This window comes from Arvicanthis niloticus, chromosome 2 (assembly GCF_011762505.2).
Source record: "Arvicanthis niloticus isolate mArvNil1 chromosome 2, mArvNil1.pat.X, whole genome shotgun sequence".
NCBI lineage: Eukaryota > Metazoa > Chordata > Mammalia > Rodentia > Muridae > Arvicanthis > Arvicanthis niloticus.
The window spans coordinates 130,312,460-130,332,004 of NC_047659.1; the positions used below are offsets into that span (position 1 = coordinate 130,312,460).

At 40.9% G+C, this 19,545-nt stretch overlaps 1 protein-coding gene across 6 annotated transcripts in view; it reads right to left on the reverse strand.

Moving 5' to 3' along the window:
- Window positions 1-19,545, reverse strand: part of Chd6 (chromodomain helicase DNA binding protein 6) — a 173,988-nt gene that overhangs the window by 97,326 nt on the left and 57,117 nt on the right. For all 6 annotated transcript variants that reach the window (XM_076930166.1, XM_076930167.1, XM_034493983.2 and 3 more), the window contains 3 exons: window positions 18,169-18,668; window positions 5,975-6,122; window positions 3,516-3,665 (listed from right to left, as the gene is read on the reverse strand). In XM_076930166.1, coding sequence (XP_076786281.1) covers window positions 3,516-3,665; window positions 5,975-6,122; window positions 18,169-18,668 — 798 coding nt within the window. The remainder of the gene's footprint in view (window positions 1-3,515; window positions 3,666-5,974; window positions 6,123-18,168; window positions 18,669-19,545) is intronic.

Sequence of the window (19,545 nt, forward strand, 5' to 3'; positions counted from 1 at the left end):
TGAAGTAGCTCGTGGTTTATAAGAAAAAGTGAGTTGGCAGGTATTCAAAGGACAGTGACAGGGCTAACTATACTAGAGTGTTCTGGCAGCAGAGCTCCAGTTCAGGGGGAGCAGGGACATCCTCAAAAGGAACTAGAACCCAGCCTGCGAAGCATGGCGAAGGCCAGAGGGGGGCACTGAGAGTGCAGAGAGACATGGCGATGTTATGAGCTGACACTTCATTCAAGTTAAAGCCTGTTTGCTCTAAAAGATGAAATCACATAAACTGAACAAATACTTGGGAGGACAAAACTGACAGTCTTGAGTAACTAAACAGAAGTCACCGAGAAGGCCTTTTTTTTTTAAAATGTTGCCCCAGCTGTTCTATAGAGTAGGCTGGCTTCTCAAGTGCACCACCACAATAGCACTTGAAGGGTCTTACGGGAAGACAGAAGACACGCTCACCTTCCTTAAATGATTTGTTGTGCCTTGAGGATTGCCCAGCATCCTAAAAAGGATACATGCACTGATGCTTTGTGTTAGCTTGGGAAATTGGCTCAAACTCCATCAAGAACTCCACATGTAAAAACAAATGTGGAAGAAGCATTTGGTTCTGTAACAGCTAGGTCTCTGATCTTGAAAACCTCTCAATAAGCTACCCTCTCAGGACCTGAGTATCCTAGCCTAGGCTTTAGACTCTAGACTAGATATTCACACAACTGCAACTCTGAACATCAAAACTGGTAAGAGTGCACACATCAGGCTCTTTCTTATTTAAGTTTGGTCAAGTTTTAGGGCATAATACAAGCTCAAATTCTATCTCTGTTTCTCTTTACTATATACTTAGAAAAGACTTATTTCTGATATTATATGTCAGATTAGCAACTGCTACCTTCAGAAAGCCAAAAAATACCTAAAATAAGATAAATGGTTCAGGATAAATGACTTCTAGTAGGAAATAAAATCCCTTGTAGTGTTTTAACCACCAATAAACTACCATAAATGCTCAAGGCGAAGGATTACTAATAAAGCAATGCATTCCTAAGACTCCAAGCAGTTTGCAGGAAGAAATACATCAAAACATTATTCCTATTAATTAGTATGTTAATTAGTTGGATAACCCTTAGCAGAAAATGAAATCAACTTAAGGTGTCAGCAACTACGTAACTCAGACCTGGATCATTCACTGCCTTGTTTACGAATGGCTAAGGATAATATGTGCCTGTTCCTTGGTGCTTTCCTTATGAAGACTGAGGAAAACACAAGCGAGGCAACATGAGGACGCTTTGGGCTGGAAGAAAGGTGGCTGAAGGCCAGGCATCACCAGTCTCTGTCCGCCCACTTGCGTCTGGGGAACCTTGCTCCTACTCTGTGTGAACAGTAGATTCTGCTAGTCAGCACCAGGGCTTCAGAATTGCAGGCAGCTTGTGTCCCAGAATGTATTACTGTTAACAACTCCTCTTCTGCACCCACAGCCTGCTTCTCATTTCCCTTTCTTTTCTTCACTAGATACTTGGCATAGACCTCCTCAATTAACCCCCTTTTTACTTCTCTGTCTGCATCACATCCCTGGAGCTGTAACCAATTAAGGCACCTCGACTGAGAGGTGCAGGACATAGAGCTGCCATGTAGGAACTTGGGTACCGAAGCCCAAGAGGGCTGCACATCTAGGTCTGGGGCAGCAAGGATTTAGTAAACAGTAATTCAGGAATATGGGGTGGGGGTGGAGAGGTGGATTAGCCACGTGGAGGTTAGGAAGTGGCCCAGCCACTGAGCTGTTTTAAACATATCAAAATATAAACTGTGTGTATGTGTCTTTCATTCAGGAACCCAGAATATTGGGGCAGGTGGTGAGGACCACTGTAGCTGCCACTGCCAGGATCACCAGAGTAGCATTCAATGGGCATGGCTACAAGTCCCAATGCCATCATTCTTCTCAACAAGTGCTCCCAAAAGCGAGTCAATGCAACTGAAATGTAAATAAGGTCATTTTGCTCATCTGCTTTAAGTCATTGATACCTTCTCCCTCTAATTCGATGCACAACATTAAGAACACACATGGTAGAGGAGCTTTAGGCTCTGCATAGTATGGCTCTTTCTGCCTTTCAGCTCTTATTCTACAGACCACACCTCAGCAGTCAGCCATACTTATCTCCATTGGTCACATCAGAACCTATGGTTGACTGTAAATGTCTCTCAGGCCCTCAACTTGTGAGTGAACCATTATATTCTCCAGCTTCTGTGTAGTCACTATACCTAGTACATACTTGTAGACCGTACTAATTGCAGTGTTAGTTAAGCTGTATGTCTTCTATTAGACAAAGCTCTGTGGAGCAAAGAATCACCTGGATACTTACGTCTATATCCCTGACTCTGGCCTTGTAGCAGGCTCACAACATGCATCTGTCAAACCACAGTAATTATGAGCCCATCTGATTTCATTATCTGAACAAGTATTTACTATGTTTAAGACTTTGCTCTAATTTTTTTTCTTTCATTATTTTATGTGTATAAGTGTTTGTCTCCATGCATGTTTGTATACTATGTGCATGCCTGTTACCTAAAGGGCAAGAAGAAAGTGCTAGATCCCCTGGAAGTAGAGATGTTTGTGAGCCATCACCCAGGTGCTGGGAATCAAAACTAGGTTCTCTGGAAGAGAAACGAATACTTGATAACTACTGAGCCATCTCTCCACCCACGAAGACTCTCACTTTTAAGGAATTATAATGCATGTTAGATGTAGCTGTGTGGAGGTCAGACAGCAATTTACAGGAGACTGTTCTCTTCTTCCACCTTGTGGGTTCTGGGGATTGAACTCAGGTTGCCAAACATAGTGAAAAGTGTTTTTATCTACTGAGTCCATTTGGAATTCTTTTGGAGATAGGGTCTGATTCCATAGCCCAGGCCAGGCCAGAAGTCACCATGTAGTCTAGGCTGGCCTCAAACTGATTGGTGATTCTCTTACTTCAGCCTCCAGAATGTCAGAATACAGATGTGATTAACCATACACAGCAAAAATCTTACATTCTAATGATTAAAAACAACAACAACAAACCTTAGAGGGGACACATTCCAGTAAAATTATAAACTGGTTATGTCATGAAGGAAATAAGCAAGAAATAATCATTGGGATGAGAAACAGGATTCTATTTTAGATAAAAGAGGCAGGGAAGATCTTTCTACAGAGACTGCATTTTATACAAAACTTAACTGAGGGCTCAGCTCACTTATATAAAGTGCTGGTAGAGATCATGGAGGCAAGCCTGCACAGGTCAAGGCTGTAAATGGGTAGAGGGCATGGCTAGCTTTTCAGCTGGAGAGCATCAAGAGGAAAAAAATCAGTTCTTCAGACTGCTATCTAGTGCAGTGGAGAGGGTATGATCATGAAGGTGCTGTTGAGGAGTTAGAATTTATTCCAAGTGCAGTAGGAAGCCACTGAAAAGTTACCAATGGAAGTTAAGGTGATCTAACTTATGCTACAGTGAAGAGTCATAGAACAACTCTGTCAAGTGGGTGAGGTCATGTAAGGGCTGTACCTCAGCCTGCCAGGCCAGAGTGGAAGCTGAGAGTGCAGATGTCCGGCCAGCTCCTAGAACAGCGATTGTTTCCCCATCATCATCCACCACTTTGAAGTCCAGGTCCTCATTGTATTTTCTGCGCTTTACTTGCCGTCCTGAGCGCCGTTTCTGCAGAACAAATGCACCCATCAAGGCTGCTGTGAATCAAAAGCAAACACTTTCACACAACACCATCATCTACACTTAGTGACAGGGCAAGCTGGATTTCTGTAACTTCCCAAAGGATTCTTCTACTCTTTTTATTAAAAACTAAATTAACATAGCATGGGAGAAAGTAAGCCTATCAATCTCTCAAGTGCTGACAGAGTTAAGGGGGATGTGTTTTAATCATTGTGGTAATTATGTGTCTCCCCATGTCTGCTTCTACCTCAAGGCAGCCAGGCCCACTGTGCAATGAACTGGACTGGAGGGAAGGAAGCTTATCCAGGCGCAGGTGTCGTAGCGCAGGTTATCAGTCGGTGATGAGTGTGTGGGCAATGAACACGCCTGGGAACAGCTTCAGAGACCTGGCTCAATTACTGGGGGGTGAGAAAGGGGTATTTATGCCCCTGGGGAGGTGCCCAGGGTTTCTAGGGTAAAGTTTATGTAGCTGGGTATTATTGGCCAGGGTAGGGGTGTTGGAAGATGCTTCATCTGCATACTCAGGAGCTGTAGAATCCAGGAGTGTTTGTGGGAGAGACCTTATGTGGTCAAACAAGAAGTAAAGCCTGATACCTGATATCAGGGTAATAAATTCTTACTAGGGTTGATGGTGGGGGATCCAGCTTGGGAGAGGGGAGATAGCCAACACCTGCTGTCCTCCTGCCTGAGGTATTTGGGACTGAAGCTCCTTGACCCTTCCTCAGTAACCCTGGGCCATTACAGTCCCACAGTGATGTTTTTAATTCCTTTCTGGGGCTTCTAGTCTCAAGCAACAAGGATGGGAAGTGATCTCTCAATTCTGTCTTTGAAGTCCACTCAGATTTTCTTATATGGTGCTACATTTTACTTTTTTTCAAATTCATATAACAATCAACTCCTAAAAATGTAGTATGAAAAATTAATTAAAACAAATTTTATTGGGACTTAGATTGAGAATCTTATACACTTATAAAAGCAGAGATTTTAATGATGACAAAATCGTAAGTCACATGTGAGGAGGCAGCTTACAACCCTTAGGCAGAGCACATGGCAAAGCAATACAGTGATGCCCTGTCTCTGCCTAGCACTGGTTCCAAGCAGCAGGAAAGTAGCCACAGGTAGCACGTCTCCATAGACACAAACTTTACATACAACAGGCCAAACAAGGTAAGCAAAACCTCAGTTGCTTCTTCTGAAAGATATTCTGTAGCATCTTCATGTCACTATCACCTCTTTACCATCTCACTTCTACAGTGTCTATTGTCATTTGAAGGATTCGTCTTCTTAAGATGTATTTATTTTATATGAGTGCTCTATCTGCATGTACACGTGCATGATAGAAGAGGACACGATCACATAGATGGGTGTGAGCCACCATATGGCTGCTGGAAATGGAACTCAGAACTTCTGCCAAGAGCAGCCAGTGCTCTGAACTGTTGAGCCATCTCTCCAGTCCCATTTGAGGAATTTTTAAAAAACCAACAAAACAAAAAATTTTTTCTCATTTCCATTTAGAAATCATCCTCCAAACCATTAACTCTGTTAAATGCCATCAGCTCAATATGCTTGGTTTTCTGCCAGTATAGTCACCCAACAGCCACCAATTCTAGCTTATATGCTATGCGGTGACTTTTGCTTTGACAGTAGATAAATATGCTGACTTATGAAAACTGATGTTATAAGCCAATGCCTGCCTAGAAAGAACGTCAATGAGGAACTCAAGGGGACCTACCAGTGTGGTCTTATTCTGAATGGTGTCCCAATTCAGACACCCTGCTGTGTATATGTCAGGTGCAGGGGGGTTGGGTGTGTGTGTGTGTGTGTGTGGCGGGGGGAATGGTACTTTCAAATGTTCTAATTCAAGTCCTAGAGAAGGTACCTCAACTTAGAAAAGAAAATCCCCAGCATGTCAAGGGCACTCTCTGGCATACTGTTACTGTCTGTTTCTATGTTTGGAAACTTCCCTTATTATTCTGATATATTTGTATGAGGATGTCCTGTATACCCTGGCCTAGCACTCAGAGCACTACATGGTAAAACAGGTCTCTGAACCTTACACAGCCCAAGTAACAACTTATTTTTCCACATCAACTGCCTCTGAAGACTGTATAAAATATGCTACTTTAAGAGACAGCAAACACACTAAATTCTGGGAGCTTGTTAATGTAGCTATCAGACCTGAAAATAGCCTGTGTGTGATCTGTGTGCTCAGTCAGTAAGTTGCAGACAGTTAGAGCAGTACTCGATGAATGTCGAGACTAGTCTAGTGGCCATAACCTCCAGCAGGTCCCCAGTACCTGGCTGTCTGCAGACTCACTGGGCTCCTCAGGACTCTGCAGAGATTGGTTTGGAAGACTCTGGTCCAGCTCTAAACTCTCCACGGTGGTTTCACTTTTCCTTTTTCCTTTCTTCTTTCTCTCCACTGGGGTTGGTCCTTGTTCCTTGCTATAAGATATTCAGAATTAAAGCTGTTGGGTAGTTAGTTCTGAAAACTCATTGTAAAGGCTATGAAATCATACCCTGGAATTCCAGGACCAATGTGAACTTGTGCCAGAAATGTGGAGAAACACGAGAAGAAACACCTGCATGGGTTGAAACAGAATTCACTTTATTCATTCCCCATAATGACTGCCATGGCTATGATTAATGTTATAGGAAAAAATAGAAATTTCTCTAAAACCTCACTTTGAATTTAAGCCAAAGTCATGACTAGGAAGTTTGATTGCTTCACAGACTAAGAATCATCAATTATAACACATGGGAAGAATGAGCTCTGTAATCTGTCATCCTCTTCTTTTGAACACATTTTATATAAAAGGCCTAGAGTGAATACTAGAGACTCAAAACAAGCACTGTCCTTGCCTTTGTGTGCTCGGTCAAGTTCCCCTATAACCACAGCCTTGGGTGGTATACAGAGGATTCCTTGGAGCTGGGAAGTATATACTGCAAGGACTCACCAAGACTCTGACTTGCCTGTATGATAATTTTTTTACATTTGACAAACACTTTGGAAATACTTTAAGTACTGAAATTCTGCTATTTCACCAAAGTCAGTGTTCAAGTATGGTATCAAACCTAGAATTCATGTACCTTTCTTGTCCTTCCCAGATAATCTGATTAGTGTCTGTATTCCTGATTAATTTTATGCCTTATACACTCAGTAAGCACTCAGTATTTAAGTCTTAAAACTTTTAAGGAATGGATTAAATAGCTACATTAATGGATGGATTATCTGCAGAGGCTGGAGAGATGGCTCAGCAGTTAAGAGCACTAGGGGCTCTTACAGAGGAGCCAGGCTTGGTTCCCAGCACCCACACGGAGACTCACAACCATCTGTAACTCCAGTTCCAGGGGAGCTGACACTCTCTAGTAGCCTCTAAAGGCTAAAATGCTCTAATTAATAAATTTTATAAGACTTTTTGTGGTTGGGAAAATCTTGGAAAGTTTACTTGAACAAAGGCATATATAGAATTCTGAAAAACATTAGAGAGAAACAGTCTCTGACAATAGCTGCAGTTGTTCATCTATGACAGTACTGAAGGCAGAGCTCTTCGCCCTCCTATCTTCTTTATACCCCACACATTATCAGGCTGGTAGGAGTTCATTCTCATTTTATTGTGAGAAATATGAAGTATAGTGAGACTAAATGAAATTTCCACAGTTTCAAGGCTAGTGCACAGAAATACTACATGAGAGAGCTGGAAGAAGAAATGTAGAGCACAGGCCAGAGTTAAGACTTGACACTGTAGGAAAGGGGGCGTGACGGCAAGAGGACAGGCAACCCATGCTAGACACAGCCAATGAGGACTCAAGGCTAAGACTGAGTTGAGAGACCCAGAAGAAATAAACAGTAAGCCTGAGCAAATGACAGAATGTGGAGGTCAAGCAAAGCGTTAACAGTGTGGGTATTCTCTATTAGGAGACTAGCTGATGCTGGGAGAGGTAAGGGCAAGGGGTGTCTGAAGATGGTACCGGGATTACAAAGGGCAGGCCCAGAATACTGGACAATGCATCAGTCTTAAATACAGTCTTAAATATCCTTCACTACTCACAGACCCTGCAACTAGGCCAGTGCAAAGTCAGTCCAGTTCTGAAGTTCCAATCCTGAAGTCTATTTACCTCCTGGAAAAGTTCTCGTGTTTCTCTCTCTCTCTCTCTCTCTCTCTCTCTCTCTCTCTCTCTCTCTCTCTCTCTCTCTCTCTCTCTCTGTCACACACACACACACACACACACACACACACACACACACACAACTATTCTAGTCCTAACCAAGGATGTGAATGAAACACAATCCTTTTAGAGGATAATAAACTTTATAAGGAATTTATAACTTCTATAAAGGGAATCTTGAATGTGCCTTTCTGGAGGTTGCCTCTGGCAAGAGAATCAATTTGAAATTGTAAAAATTCTTCTGGGAGCTCTTCTGATAGACAAATATGAGGAAGATGAATTTTTTTTTTTTTGTAACCCTGCAAATGGGACTTTTAAAAAGGACATCAAGAATATATCCCCTGAATTCATCTTCTAGGATGATTCTGGACAAAATGCATTTTTCCACTTTGTAGTAAGTTTTAAAAACCTGAGGCTTGGGGGTTTATCATCAAAACATTTTATTAATAATTTCTAGGTTTCTATTATTTCTAGATAGATCTGGTCCATGAATACTCGTGTACTCACTATGAAGAGATTCAAAAACAGTGACTTGTTGTAACAGCTCATATAATTATATACAGTGCTTGCTTCTGTAAGATGTATATAAAATTAGAATGACAGAAATTAGCACAAGACCCAGGCAAGGAGGATGCACAAATTAGTGAAGCATTGCATACTTTAAAAATCTAGAGCCGGGCGGTGGTGGCGCACGCCTTTAATCCCAGCACTTGGGAGGCAGAGGCAGGCGGATTTCTGAGTTCGAGGCCAGCCTGGTCTACTACAGAGTGAGTTCCAGGACAGCCTGGGCTATACAGAGAAACCCTGTCTTGAAAAACCAAAAAAAAAAAAAAAAAAAAATCTAGAAAAAGATCTTTCATAATATCCAGCTATACCAATTCTGGGCATGTCCCTTAAGAGCTCTATATTCTCCTCAGAGATACTTATTCGTCCATGTTTATTGCTGCTGTATTCATAATAACTAAGAAATAGAAGCAGTGAAGACATCCATCTACTGAAGAATGGATAATGACATGGGGACGGGGACACTGACTGAAGTTATTTAGGCCCAGAAAGACAAATATCACACATTCTATTTCATATGTGGAGAAAAAGCGTTGAATTTTGTTTGTTTGTTTAAACTGGGGTACATGTGGAAGTCAGGAAGCTAGAAAGGTGCGTGATCACAAGTAGTGTGAGTGGGAAATAATGAGGAGGCTAAGCTGGGGATAAGGAGGAGAGAAAAGGACAGAGGGGAGAGGGGATGAGTAAGTAATATTACAGATGTTTTACAAAGCCATATGAAAACTTACTTTGTGTGTGTGTGTTTTAAAAATAAGAGTTTATTGATAGGGTATCCCAATAAGAAGATAAGCAATAGGTCGTCAAACAGATAGTTCAGTGCCAGCTATGAGATAGCCCCTTCCTGCAGTTCATCAAGAGGGAGCTCAGAGACAGAACCCCCGCTTCTGTGATCTATACAATAATGACCAGTCTGCCAGGTATGCCCAGTGGTACAACAGGTTGCATGGATGTTATGGGGATAACCAATGGCTTCCATGAGGAAACTCATGCATGTTAAAGCAAATCTGGCCAAGAACCATGGCTGGTGAGGGAGAAGCTGCCTTCTAAATCCCTATCCTTACATCCACATATTAGTACAACTTTAACTCCTCATCAGAGTTGGTTTTCCCACCCCCAGCAGACAGCAATCAATCATAGTCTGATGCAGAGACTCACACTACCCAGTTTTTCACATGTATGTTAGGCATTTGAACTCAGGTCCTCATGCCTGCACACTGAGTATTCTTACCCACTAGAACAACCTCTCTGCCCCCAAATAGCTTAAAAATTTAGTAATTTTAGTGTGTGTGTGTGTGTGTGTGTGTGTGTGTGTGTGTATACACATATGCCAAGGTTTGAGTATAGAGGTTAGAGAGCAACTTCTGGGAGTTGGTTCTCCTAATATGTAGGCCAGGGATCTAACTCATCAAGCTTGGCAGCAGATACCTTTACTGCTAAGCCATCTTCCCAGGCCCCAAATAACTTAAAATAGATACCTATTGCACTGCTAAATGAATACTATGTTTCTATTTTTGTGTGTGTAGGGGGTTGGGAGACTGGGTATTCAATATTGGTCCCCAATAGGAAGAAAAGACACAGCTAAGGCTGGCCTATGGTATTTTATTCCTTTTATAGCTGACTGGTCTACAGCAGCTAGGATAACTTGGGAGTTTTTCCTTGAAAAAGAAATACTGTGGGACGATGGGTACTTGCACCCACACCCTCAACCCCCACATACACAATAAAACAAATCTTAATAATTTTGGAGAGGAGTGGGTAGGAATGTTAATGTTTTTATCTATACCATGAAGTTGTGGGAGTCATGATTCTAACCAGGGATGTGTAGAGTTATTGGAGACAAAAAGCCTTGGAACGCTCAATTAAACCTTTTGATTCTGATTTTGAAAGCCAGAATATCCCCAGTTATCAGTTTTTAACTTCAGCTAATTTAAATAGGATCTGCATTGCTTGTAACCTAGAGTTCTGAATAATACAAAGTCCTAACATTCCCTGTTTTAACAGCACTGGAGACTGAGCAAAGCAATCTTACTTCTTTCTATAATCCTACCTTTTTAGCTTCTACCGGGGGTCGGGGAGGGGAACATAATTTGTAGGACAGGGAAGGACAAAAAAGGGTACGTGTGTGTGTGTGTGTGTGTGTGTATGAGAGAGAGAGAGAGAGAGAGAGAGAGAGAGAGAGAGAGAGAGAGAGAGAGAGAAAGAGGGAGGGAGAGAGGGAGGGAGGGAGAGAGAGACAGACAGACAGACAGACAGAGACAGAGACAGAGACAGAGAGACAGACACCTATTCTGGCAACAAAATGAAAGTTGATTTTACAATAAAACCTATATCTACTGTAAGAACACACCTACTATACATTCATAATATACAAGGAACTACAAACATGCAAACTATACCAAATTCTTAACCTGTTTCTCTCGTGTTCTATCTACATGGCTTCATGAATTGAGATTTTTGGAAATCTTTACTTCCTGTAGTTTTTATCAGATGGCTTTGCAAATAGACACAAACCACAATTATTAAGTACTGGATTGACAAGATTTCTTATACTACTCCCCTAACTTCAGGTGTTTTTGAGAAGCATGTGTTAGAGTTAGTGCTGTTCTGGAGACAAGAGGGTACATGATGTGTCACAGTATCACACGATACAAGTCTTACATCACAGCACCACAATTACAGGTCTTACTACTCTGTGCCCATCCATTTGAAGTACTGAAAGAATGTATCTATCAAAGCACATTCATCATTTCAAAGCAGTTGCTCATTCCATTTAAAAAATTAAAACCTGCCAGGCAGTGATGGTACAGTGGAAACTATCGCCTTAGCAGGCAAGAATGAGTTACAATCCTTACACTGAGGACAGCTCCTGACCCTGGTCACAGCATCCATTGACAAGCAGAAGCTAAGGACTCCAGCACAGGACCACTATTCCACTGGAGAAACAGCTCCTAAGAGAAGAGTCTCAACCCAGCACCCCCTCAGGCTTTGATACTCCCAGAAGTATGCTGCCAAAATACAGATACAACCCTGAAAAGGCTCATTTGCACATTTCATTCAACTTTCATAGTACCCACATTTAATTCCATCTATAAATAGAGAACAGATTTGGCACAGAAAATAAGGACACTGGTTAGAAGGCACTTGTTTTGGTACAGATGCAATCTGCTGTAGACAAAGTGGAGCCAGATCTGTGCTGCCTTGGAGGCTTTAACTTAAATCTGCACCACTGAAACAAAGACCAGCATACACTGCTGACAATAAAATAAAAACTGAAAGGAATCACAAACTTCACAAAAAGAAGATGCAGTGCTTACCAATTAAAAGCAACTAGAAACTTAGTTTATAGAAGAGTTTGAAATGTACAGTGAGGGCAGTTCTATGCACCACATCCTGCTTCTGACAACAACCTAACTCAGACCTTTTGCCAGGGACTCTTGATCATGGAAGCAATGGCTACTGAAATCTTAGTAAAAAACCCAAAAAAACAAAAAAACAAAAAACACTAAATTTAGATCTTCACATAACTCCCTTAGACCTCTCTGTACTCAATGTATTTTGTTGTTGTTGTTTAATTTTTAATTTGGGTACTTTTAAAAAGTGCCATGTCTTACTATGTAAAGCAGTCTAGCCTGGTAATCCTCCTGCTTCAGCCTCCCAAGTCCTAGAGTTAACAGGCATAAGCCATAATACCTAGATTCAGATGCTGATGCTTTATATTTTCATAAATTGTTTTCTGAGAGTTTCTTATTCGTAAGTCACATGACAGCTGATGCAATGGTATTTAAGATTATCTCCAAAATCTATGTTGTCACAAGTACTGGGGTTCCAAGCTTTCTAGAAGAAACCAACATAGATGAAAAGAAGGCAAAACTTCTAAAGTGTTACTAAGCTTACAAAAATCTGCTCTAGGTTGACAAAGCAAAACAAATTGGGAGAAAGGCTGAAGTAGAGAATGGGGGCTGAAAAAGCCAACTACAACACTTCCTCTTTTTTAGCTTTTTATACTTAGCTGCTGTTAAATACATAAATTTAAATATACCCGATCCCCACACCCCACCATGATGAAATTTCATCTGGGACTACAATTTTCAAAGGATAGTTAAAGAACCTGCTACAAATTTTAGGACCACAAATTTCTTAGGGCTCCTCTTAAGAAATCATCTCTTGAATATAGTCAGAGAATTACTTTTCTTAAAAAGCTATCCCAGTTCTCTCTAGACACAACAAATCCTGAGAGCAGGAGAAAAAGACTAGAGAGATGGCTCGGCGTAAGAACACATATTTTGCAAGCATGAGGGTCTGGGTTTGAATCCCCAACACCCACATAGAAAGCCAGGCATGCCTTTAACTCCAGCATTTGGGGGCAAAGAAAGGGGGCCTAAAAGGCCAAATAGAGTTCAGTGAGAGACCCCACCTCAAATCAAAAATGACAGAGGAAGACATTTGTCATCTCACTCTGGTCTCCACGTGTGTGTGCACAGATATGTGTTCTTGGACACTCATGGGCATATACATGTACATACAGACATCAAGACACGTGGACAGACATGGGCATATACATGTACACAGAAACAGAGAGGGGGGAGAGAGAGGAAGAGGGAGAGGGTATGCAGGGAGAAATGAGCCACTCTTACATGTAGAAATTTCAAAGCTAGGCTTTTCCCTTAACCAACAACAGATCCATACCCAAGTTTCTAGTAATAACCTCTAGCTTGGTCCTAAAGCCTGGTCTCCTGCTCAGGAGCAAACAATCTGAAGAGCTGCATACAAAGTCTTCAGGTTCTCACTTCCTTTGTACTGAGTAGGAATGCCAGGTAACTAAAACATTGGACAGGCTGTGTATTACAAAAAGAAGCAGACGACTTCGAGAGAACGTCTCTTAGGAAAAAGAAAGTTCACAGGGACATGAAAATAAATGTAAGATGCAAAAGCTGCCATTAAGAACAGCACCTATTATACCATGAACTGTTCTCTAAAGAAGCCTTTCTCAATTGCTAAAATCTGGCTTTGCCCAAGGAACTGGAGATCTCTTATCAATTTCATGATTCCACAGGATCCAATAGCTTTTTCCATGTGTTCACATATGTATAGCACTGTGTGTAAAATTGTACATATATACCTATATTTTCTTACAAAAGTAATCCTAATCCTCCTTGGAATATAAGTACAATAATAATAATAACAACAACAACAACAACATAAGCAAGTTATAGTAAATGAAATTTTAATTTCAGAGTCAATGACAAAGCCAAACTCAGCTTCCTGGAGGGGTTTTTCTTGCTTTTAAGCTTTATATCCTTAAGGTGGTCAACAAAACACTTAAAGCAATCTGGAGAAAAGAGGAAAATACTGTTTAAAGAAGGCTTTCTTTACTTTGGAGTTTTAGATTCTTATCCTGAGAAGCCCTAAATATTAATCACTATTAATATCACTCTCAAAAAAAAAAAAAAAACTTACTAGATACTACACTCACTGTTCAGCTCCAGGACACATTCAACTGCTGCTTGCTGCATCTCAACGCAAATGAAATCATTAAAAAGAAAAAAAAAAAAAAAAGAGTTGGAACCATTTTATTCCTTCAAAGAATACCACTGAGTATGCACAGTGAGAGTCTGTGGGAAAGGGGCTAATCCCTACAAATTTTTTTAACAAGGGTTCTTCCACTTTCATTTTTGACCTTAGTCACGTAAACCTGAGGATCTAACAATAAGGCTCATCAGTCTGTTGTCCTGAAAAAAATCACTTATCTTTTATTATTATTTCTTAAATATTTTTATCTTTTAAATTATATGTATGTGTATCTGTGCATTTGAGCAAAAGTGCCCAAGGATGAAAGAAGAGGGAGTCACATCCCCTGGAGCTGGAGTTACAAGCAGCTATGAGCTGCCTGACATGGATGCTAGGAACTGAACTAGCATTCCCTAAAAGAATAGAGTAGGATGGGCTTTTAATCTCTGAGCTATCTCTTAATTTCAGAACTATCTTTAATTATAAAGCAGAAACACTACCAAATATTAACGAGTTCATAGGTATCCTATGTAAATCTTATTTTGAGGGAGAAGTGTTCTTAAATGCAATTAAATTCAGTATGTAGAACATTGTGCTTGTGGCGATCAGCCCCAGGGGACATAAAGGACATAAAGGTGTGGTGGCCCTGATCTCAGGCTCTTAACTTCTACTGAGGAGACAAGCAAATCATACATATACCAAAACCAAAGTGAGCCACTGAGAGGGCCTGCTGCAGAGACAGCATGCAAGATAAAGAATTGTGGAACGAGTTTATTGGGAACGAGTTCAGACAAATCACTTCTCTGTAGAGCTCCAGTTCCAAGAAAGTATGAGAGGTTGAACTAGATCCTTTTCAGTCTTCTGGGATCTAAAGCCTATAACTTATAATGGAGGTTCCATGCCACAGAACTTCAGAAGGGGACAGACACACAAGCATATTAATTTGGGAGAAGCTCCACGAAAAAGCTGAGTTTTGCATTTAGACTTGGGATTGGAAAGGAGTCAGGATATTTGGGGGAAAGGGACATTATGGCTGAAACAGCATGAGCAATCTACAAACAAAAACAAAACCAACAGACAACGAGCGCCCTAAAAAGTCAATGGAGACAATCTAGCTGGCAGGTCGTTTCCAGAATTAAAGATGAGAAGGGGTCAGACCTCCAAATTTTTGAGTAAGCAAAAAAGGAATACAGGTTTGCTCTGAAGGCAACTGTAACAGCCAGAAGTTTCTATGCAAATATAAACAAATTGAAGAGGAAATCTCCTTTTCCTGTTCCTATAATTTCATGGGAAAAACATGCTTTACTTTTCAAAAGGGTACAATACTGGACACATAGTTCTTTAACTAGAGACCTCCGTGACCCCTGATTCCAACCACAAAGCAATGTGAGTTCTCTGACCCAATTTAATCGATAATAAAGCCAATCACTGCATCTCCATCTTTGTTGGCTAGTCCTCAGCTGATTTAGAATCAAGACAGAGAAAAAAGGGTTTGATTTACCACAAACATTCCTGACTGTCGGCATAAATAAGTTAAGAGCAATGCTTCAGAAACAGTGGCTGGGTTGTAGTAGTAATAAGGACTGAAGAAGAGGAGGCCGGAGTCTATAAATCAGTGGCCAAGCTTCTGCAGTAATCCAGGCAACCAGTGAATCATTTATAACCATCACGTATTACCCAGGGTTAAAATCAATAACTGCTCAAATAAAAACAAGCACTTGAGCAAATTTCCAAAAGTAACCCCCCTCCACACACACATCTTAAATACTAACTTTTATTTGTTTGTTTTTTGAGACAGGGTTTCTCTGTATAGCTCTGGCTGTTCTTGAACTCACTCTGTACACCAGGCTAGCCTCAAACTCACAGAAATTCACCCACCTCTCCTCCTGAGGGCTGGGATTAAAGGTATGCACCACCACTACTCAGCTAAAAAAAAAAAAAAAAAATCAATATGCTGTCATAACTTAAAACTGGTTGACTGGAATCATTAATTAAGGGAACTGAAATAATTTTACAAAGATACAAAAGAAAAGCAATCAAAGGGTCAATAGTCCAAGGGCTTATCTGGGCTACACAGACGAGTATTGTTACAAGTTAATGGCACGAGGCCCTAAAGTGCAGACAATGACCACCCTTCTCTACCTGCCATTCTCCTCCCAAAGGACATCTCTTGGCTTTCTAAAGCTCAAGAGTTCACTGTCCTCTATGATAACAGCCTGCAAAAGGACAAGAACATCTCCAGCTCATTCATTTATTCAGTTTAATTACATCAAAACCATACTCCTTTCATTTAATGCTGTAAGGTCTTCATTAGTCAGAATCTTGATTTTGCCTCCACAGTTGATATTCAATTTTGTTTCCTGAAACAACTCCCTATTTTTCTAAAATAAAATTTATAACAATGTTTATATATTATTAACTTGTTTGATATCTTATATAATGTCAATATGAACTTTACAGAGAAGTCAATAAAATGTGAACATCAGAGACCACCAGAATATGGGTAAGTTCAGACACATACTCTGTAATGTCCTCCAAGCCACAGAGGACGGCTTCCCTAGTTATCCCAATTCTCAAGCACTCACGAGTCACTGCAGTTTTCTGTAAGACTAAAATAAATTAATCTGACTTTCCTTCTTCAAACATTCCTTTACCTTAAAAAAAAAAAAAAAAAAAGAAAAGCTCCCCAAAACAATATACAAGGGAAATGATTGGCAGAAGCAAAAACCACATATTGGAGATCAGAGTATCCTTTCAATGTTAAATGAGAACTAAAGACTCTAAGATTTTCATTAGTCTGAACACTGATTTACCTGCCCTCCTTGGCCTTCTAAGGTGGACAGTATTTTATAGCTATTCTGCAGCTACATCCCTAGGATCCTTCTACACTTGTGTCACTTGGATAGATAAAAAGGAAACCCCTGTGGGAGTGAATATCATGAAGAACATTTAAGCTTGGATTAAGAATTATCCTTCTGAAAAGGAAACTAGTCACAAAGCAAACTTGAAGTTGCACTTAAAATCCTTTCTAAAACATATCTCTGTGTTCCGACCCGAGACACATATGTGATAGTCTCTTTATGCTATGTTCTCAACATTCACATCAATGTCTAAGACTTCATGGTCTGACAAGAGAGACAGACACTGTGCCTCTGTATTTAAACTTCAGAAACTTAAGTTCTTTGAGTTAAGGCATAAACATTCTTTTGTTTATATTTCTCAGGAAATCTAAATAATTTGAACAGACATTACAATTGTATACAGAGAGCAATATTAATTTCTCTGTGTGAGGAGTGCAGCTGCTACATGTTCTCTCCTGTTACATAGTATATGGTGAGTCTGTACCTAGGCCTCTGACCTACACAAGCCATTATGTTCTTCTCTGACCTCATTTATTCAGTATTGCTCCAGCAGCTACGGAAGGGTCAGAGACTGTGCCAGACACTGAACTAGAAAATTAGATCAGAAATGGCCTTGCAACAGAGTGTAGAGCCTGGTAGGAAAGTCAGTTTTCTTGTACGCAGAGTTCTGTCTGCCCATGGCCCTGCCAGACTACCAAACTACTGACTCCTGCAGCTGTGCCTCCTTCTGCTTCTATACTGCTAAGTGTCCTTGCCATCAGATCCAGGATGTCCTTATTATGCAATATACTTTATACAAGTTAACATTTAAACTCTCTTTGTTGTTGTTGTAGTTTATTTCATTTGTTTTTTTGGAGACAGGGTTTCTCTGTGTAGCCCTGGCTGTCATGGAACTAATTCTGTAACATCTGTGGCCTCAAACTCAACAGATCCACTTCAGAAGTGCTGGGACTAAAGGTATATGTCATTACTGCTTGGCTTAAATTCTTTTAAATACAAACTGAATACAAAGAAATTACATGACCAGGAGGTGAGACAGGGTTCATTTTTGGTTGACCGCTAACAGGACATAAAGAACACAAGCACACCATATGAAGAATGCTAAATATTAGGAACACAGACTAAATAAAAAGGACCACTGGAATCTGAAGGTTAGCAATTCTTGGAATTTCCTAAAAGTGAAGTGTTTTTGAAGTATGATAATTTTAGACATTAGAATTAGAAAATAATTAGAAATTAGAAAATATCACCTGCCATATGCCGGAAGTGATGTAAATAAGGCACACAGCTTGGGCCAGCAGAGGTATAGTCAAGTCCGGCCTAGGGGCTGGGCTAACAGCAAAGGAAAGCAGGCCCATGAAGGCAAGGGCAAGGAGGAAAGCACACACCTGGCCTTCTTGGACTTTGTCCTGGATCCATAATCAGGGCAGCTCCTCTTCTCTTTACCCTCCCGGGGCTTCCGGGGCTTCCTCACACCATCTCTCGGCTTGGGCTCCTTGGGCTCCTTGGCTCTCTTGGGCTCCTTGGCCCTTCTGGGCTCTTTTGGCTCTTTGGGCTCCCGTTTCCGCTTTGGCTTAGGCTCTCGGTCCTTACTTCCCTTTGTGCCCTCATGCTCCCCTGGCTCCTTTTTCTTCCGTTTCTTCTTTACTCCAGTACCTCTGCCTCCACTATCCTCCATCCCATTATGGGATGTCAATTTCCTAGAAAAAAGGGTGTCAGCTTCCTCTTCAGTAGTATATAAGTCCTTCTGGGTCAGACAATGATTGGCAGCTTCTTCGATGTTCTCTCCCTGATCAGGACTGCAATCGAATGGTGACGGAGATTTGTAGTCAAAGTTAACAGAGGCATCCGACATTGGGGAGTGATTCAAAGCTCTTAACTTGGACAACTGTGAAAGAGAAAGAAAAGAAAGCGCATTACTCCCTCATTGCTCCATACAAAGTGTGCTATTAGGTTTGAAGACATAACAGATTTAGTCAGTAAGAAGTGAGTATCTGAGTTGCTACTAAGTGTTAGTTCTAGTACACTAAGCCCTGGGATACAGTAGCAAGCAGGGCACAGCCACCTGTGGCCTTATGCAGGAGTAGCACAGCACTGGTATGTCACAAGCCAGCATACCAGTCAGTGAGATGGCTTACAGGCAAAGATGTTTGTGTTCAACTTAGGATCCATGTTCAACTCCCTGAACACTTGTAAAGGTGAAAACCAATTGCTCTGCAACCTCTGTACATGCACCATGGCATGCACACCTACACAAATATATCACACACACAAATTCTTATCTTAGTACATAATTAGTATATAAAAATCTGAAGGCTTTTTCTCTATGAGGAAATCTGAGATTATTTTATCTAAAACAGGCATGTTTATGATAGTTCTCTATAAAAACAAAACAAACAACAACAAAACCCTCCAGATGTCATCAAATCCTAGGCATACTGCAGAGCCCTGAATTGGGATTTATGATATTCACACACAATGCTACTATTCAAGTGTGTTGAAACCTCCTGGCTGTGAATTAAGGTAAGTTCCTGGGGTGAGAAGACAAGATGCTTGCACTGCTTTACCTCTCAAAACCCATTCTCATCAGTCACCAAGAAGCATCAACACTGAGGTAGGCTGACTCTGAACAAGTACGATCACTTCAAGTTTTAGTTGTGGAAATGTGGCTCCTGGGAACTGAACTCAGATTGTTAGCGTTGGTGTCAAGTGCCTTTATCTGCTGAGCCATCTTGCTGACCCACAGTTTTACTTTTGACAGTAAG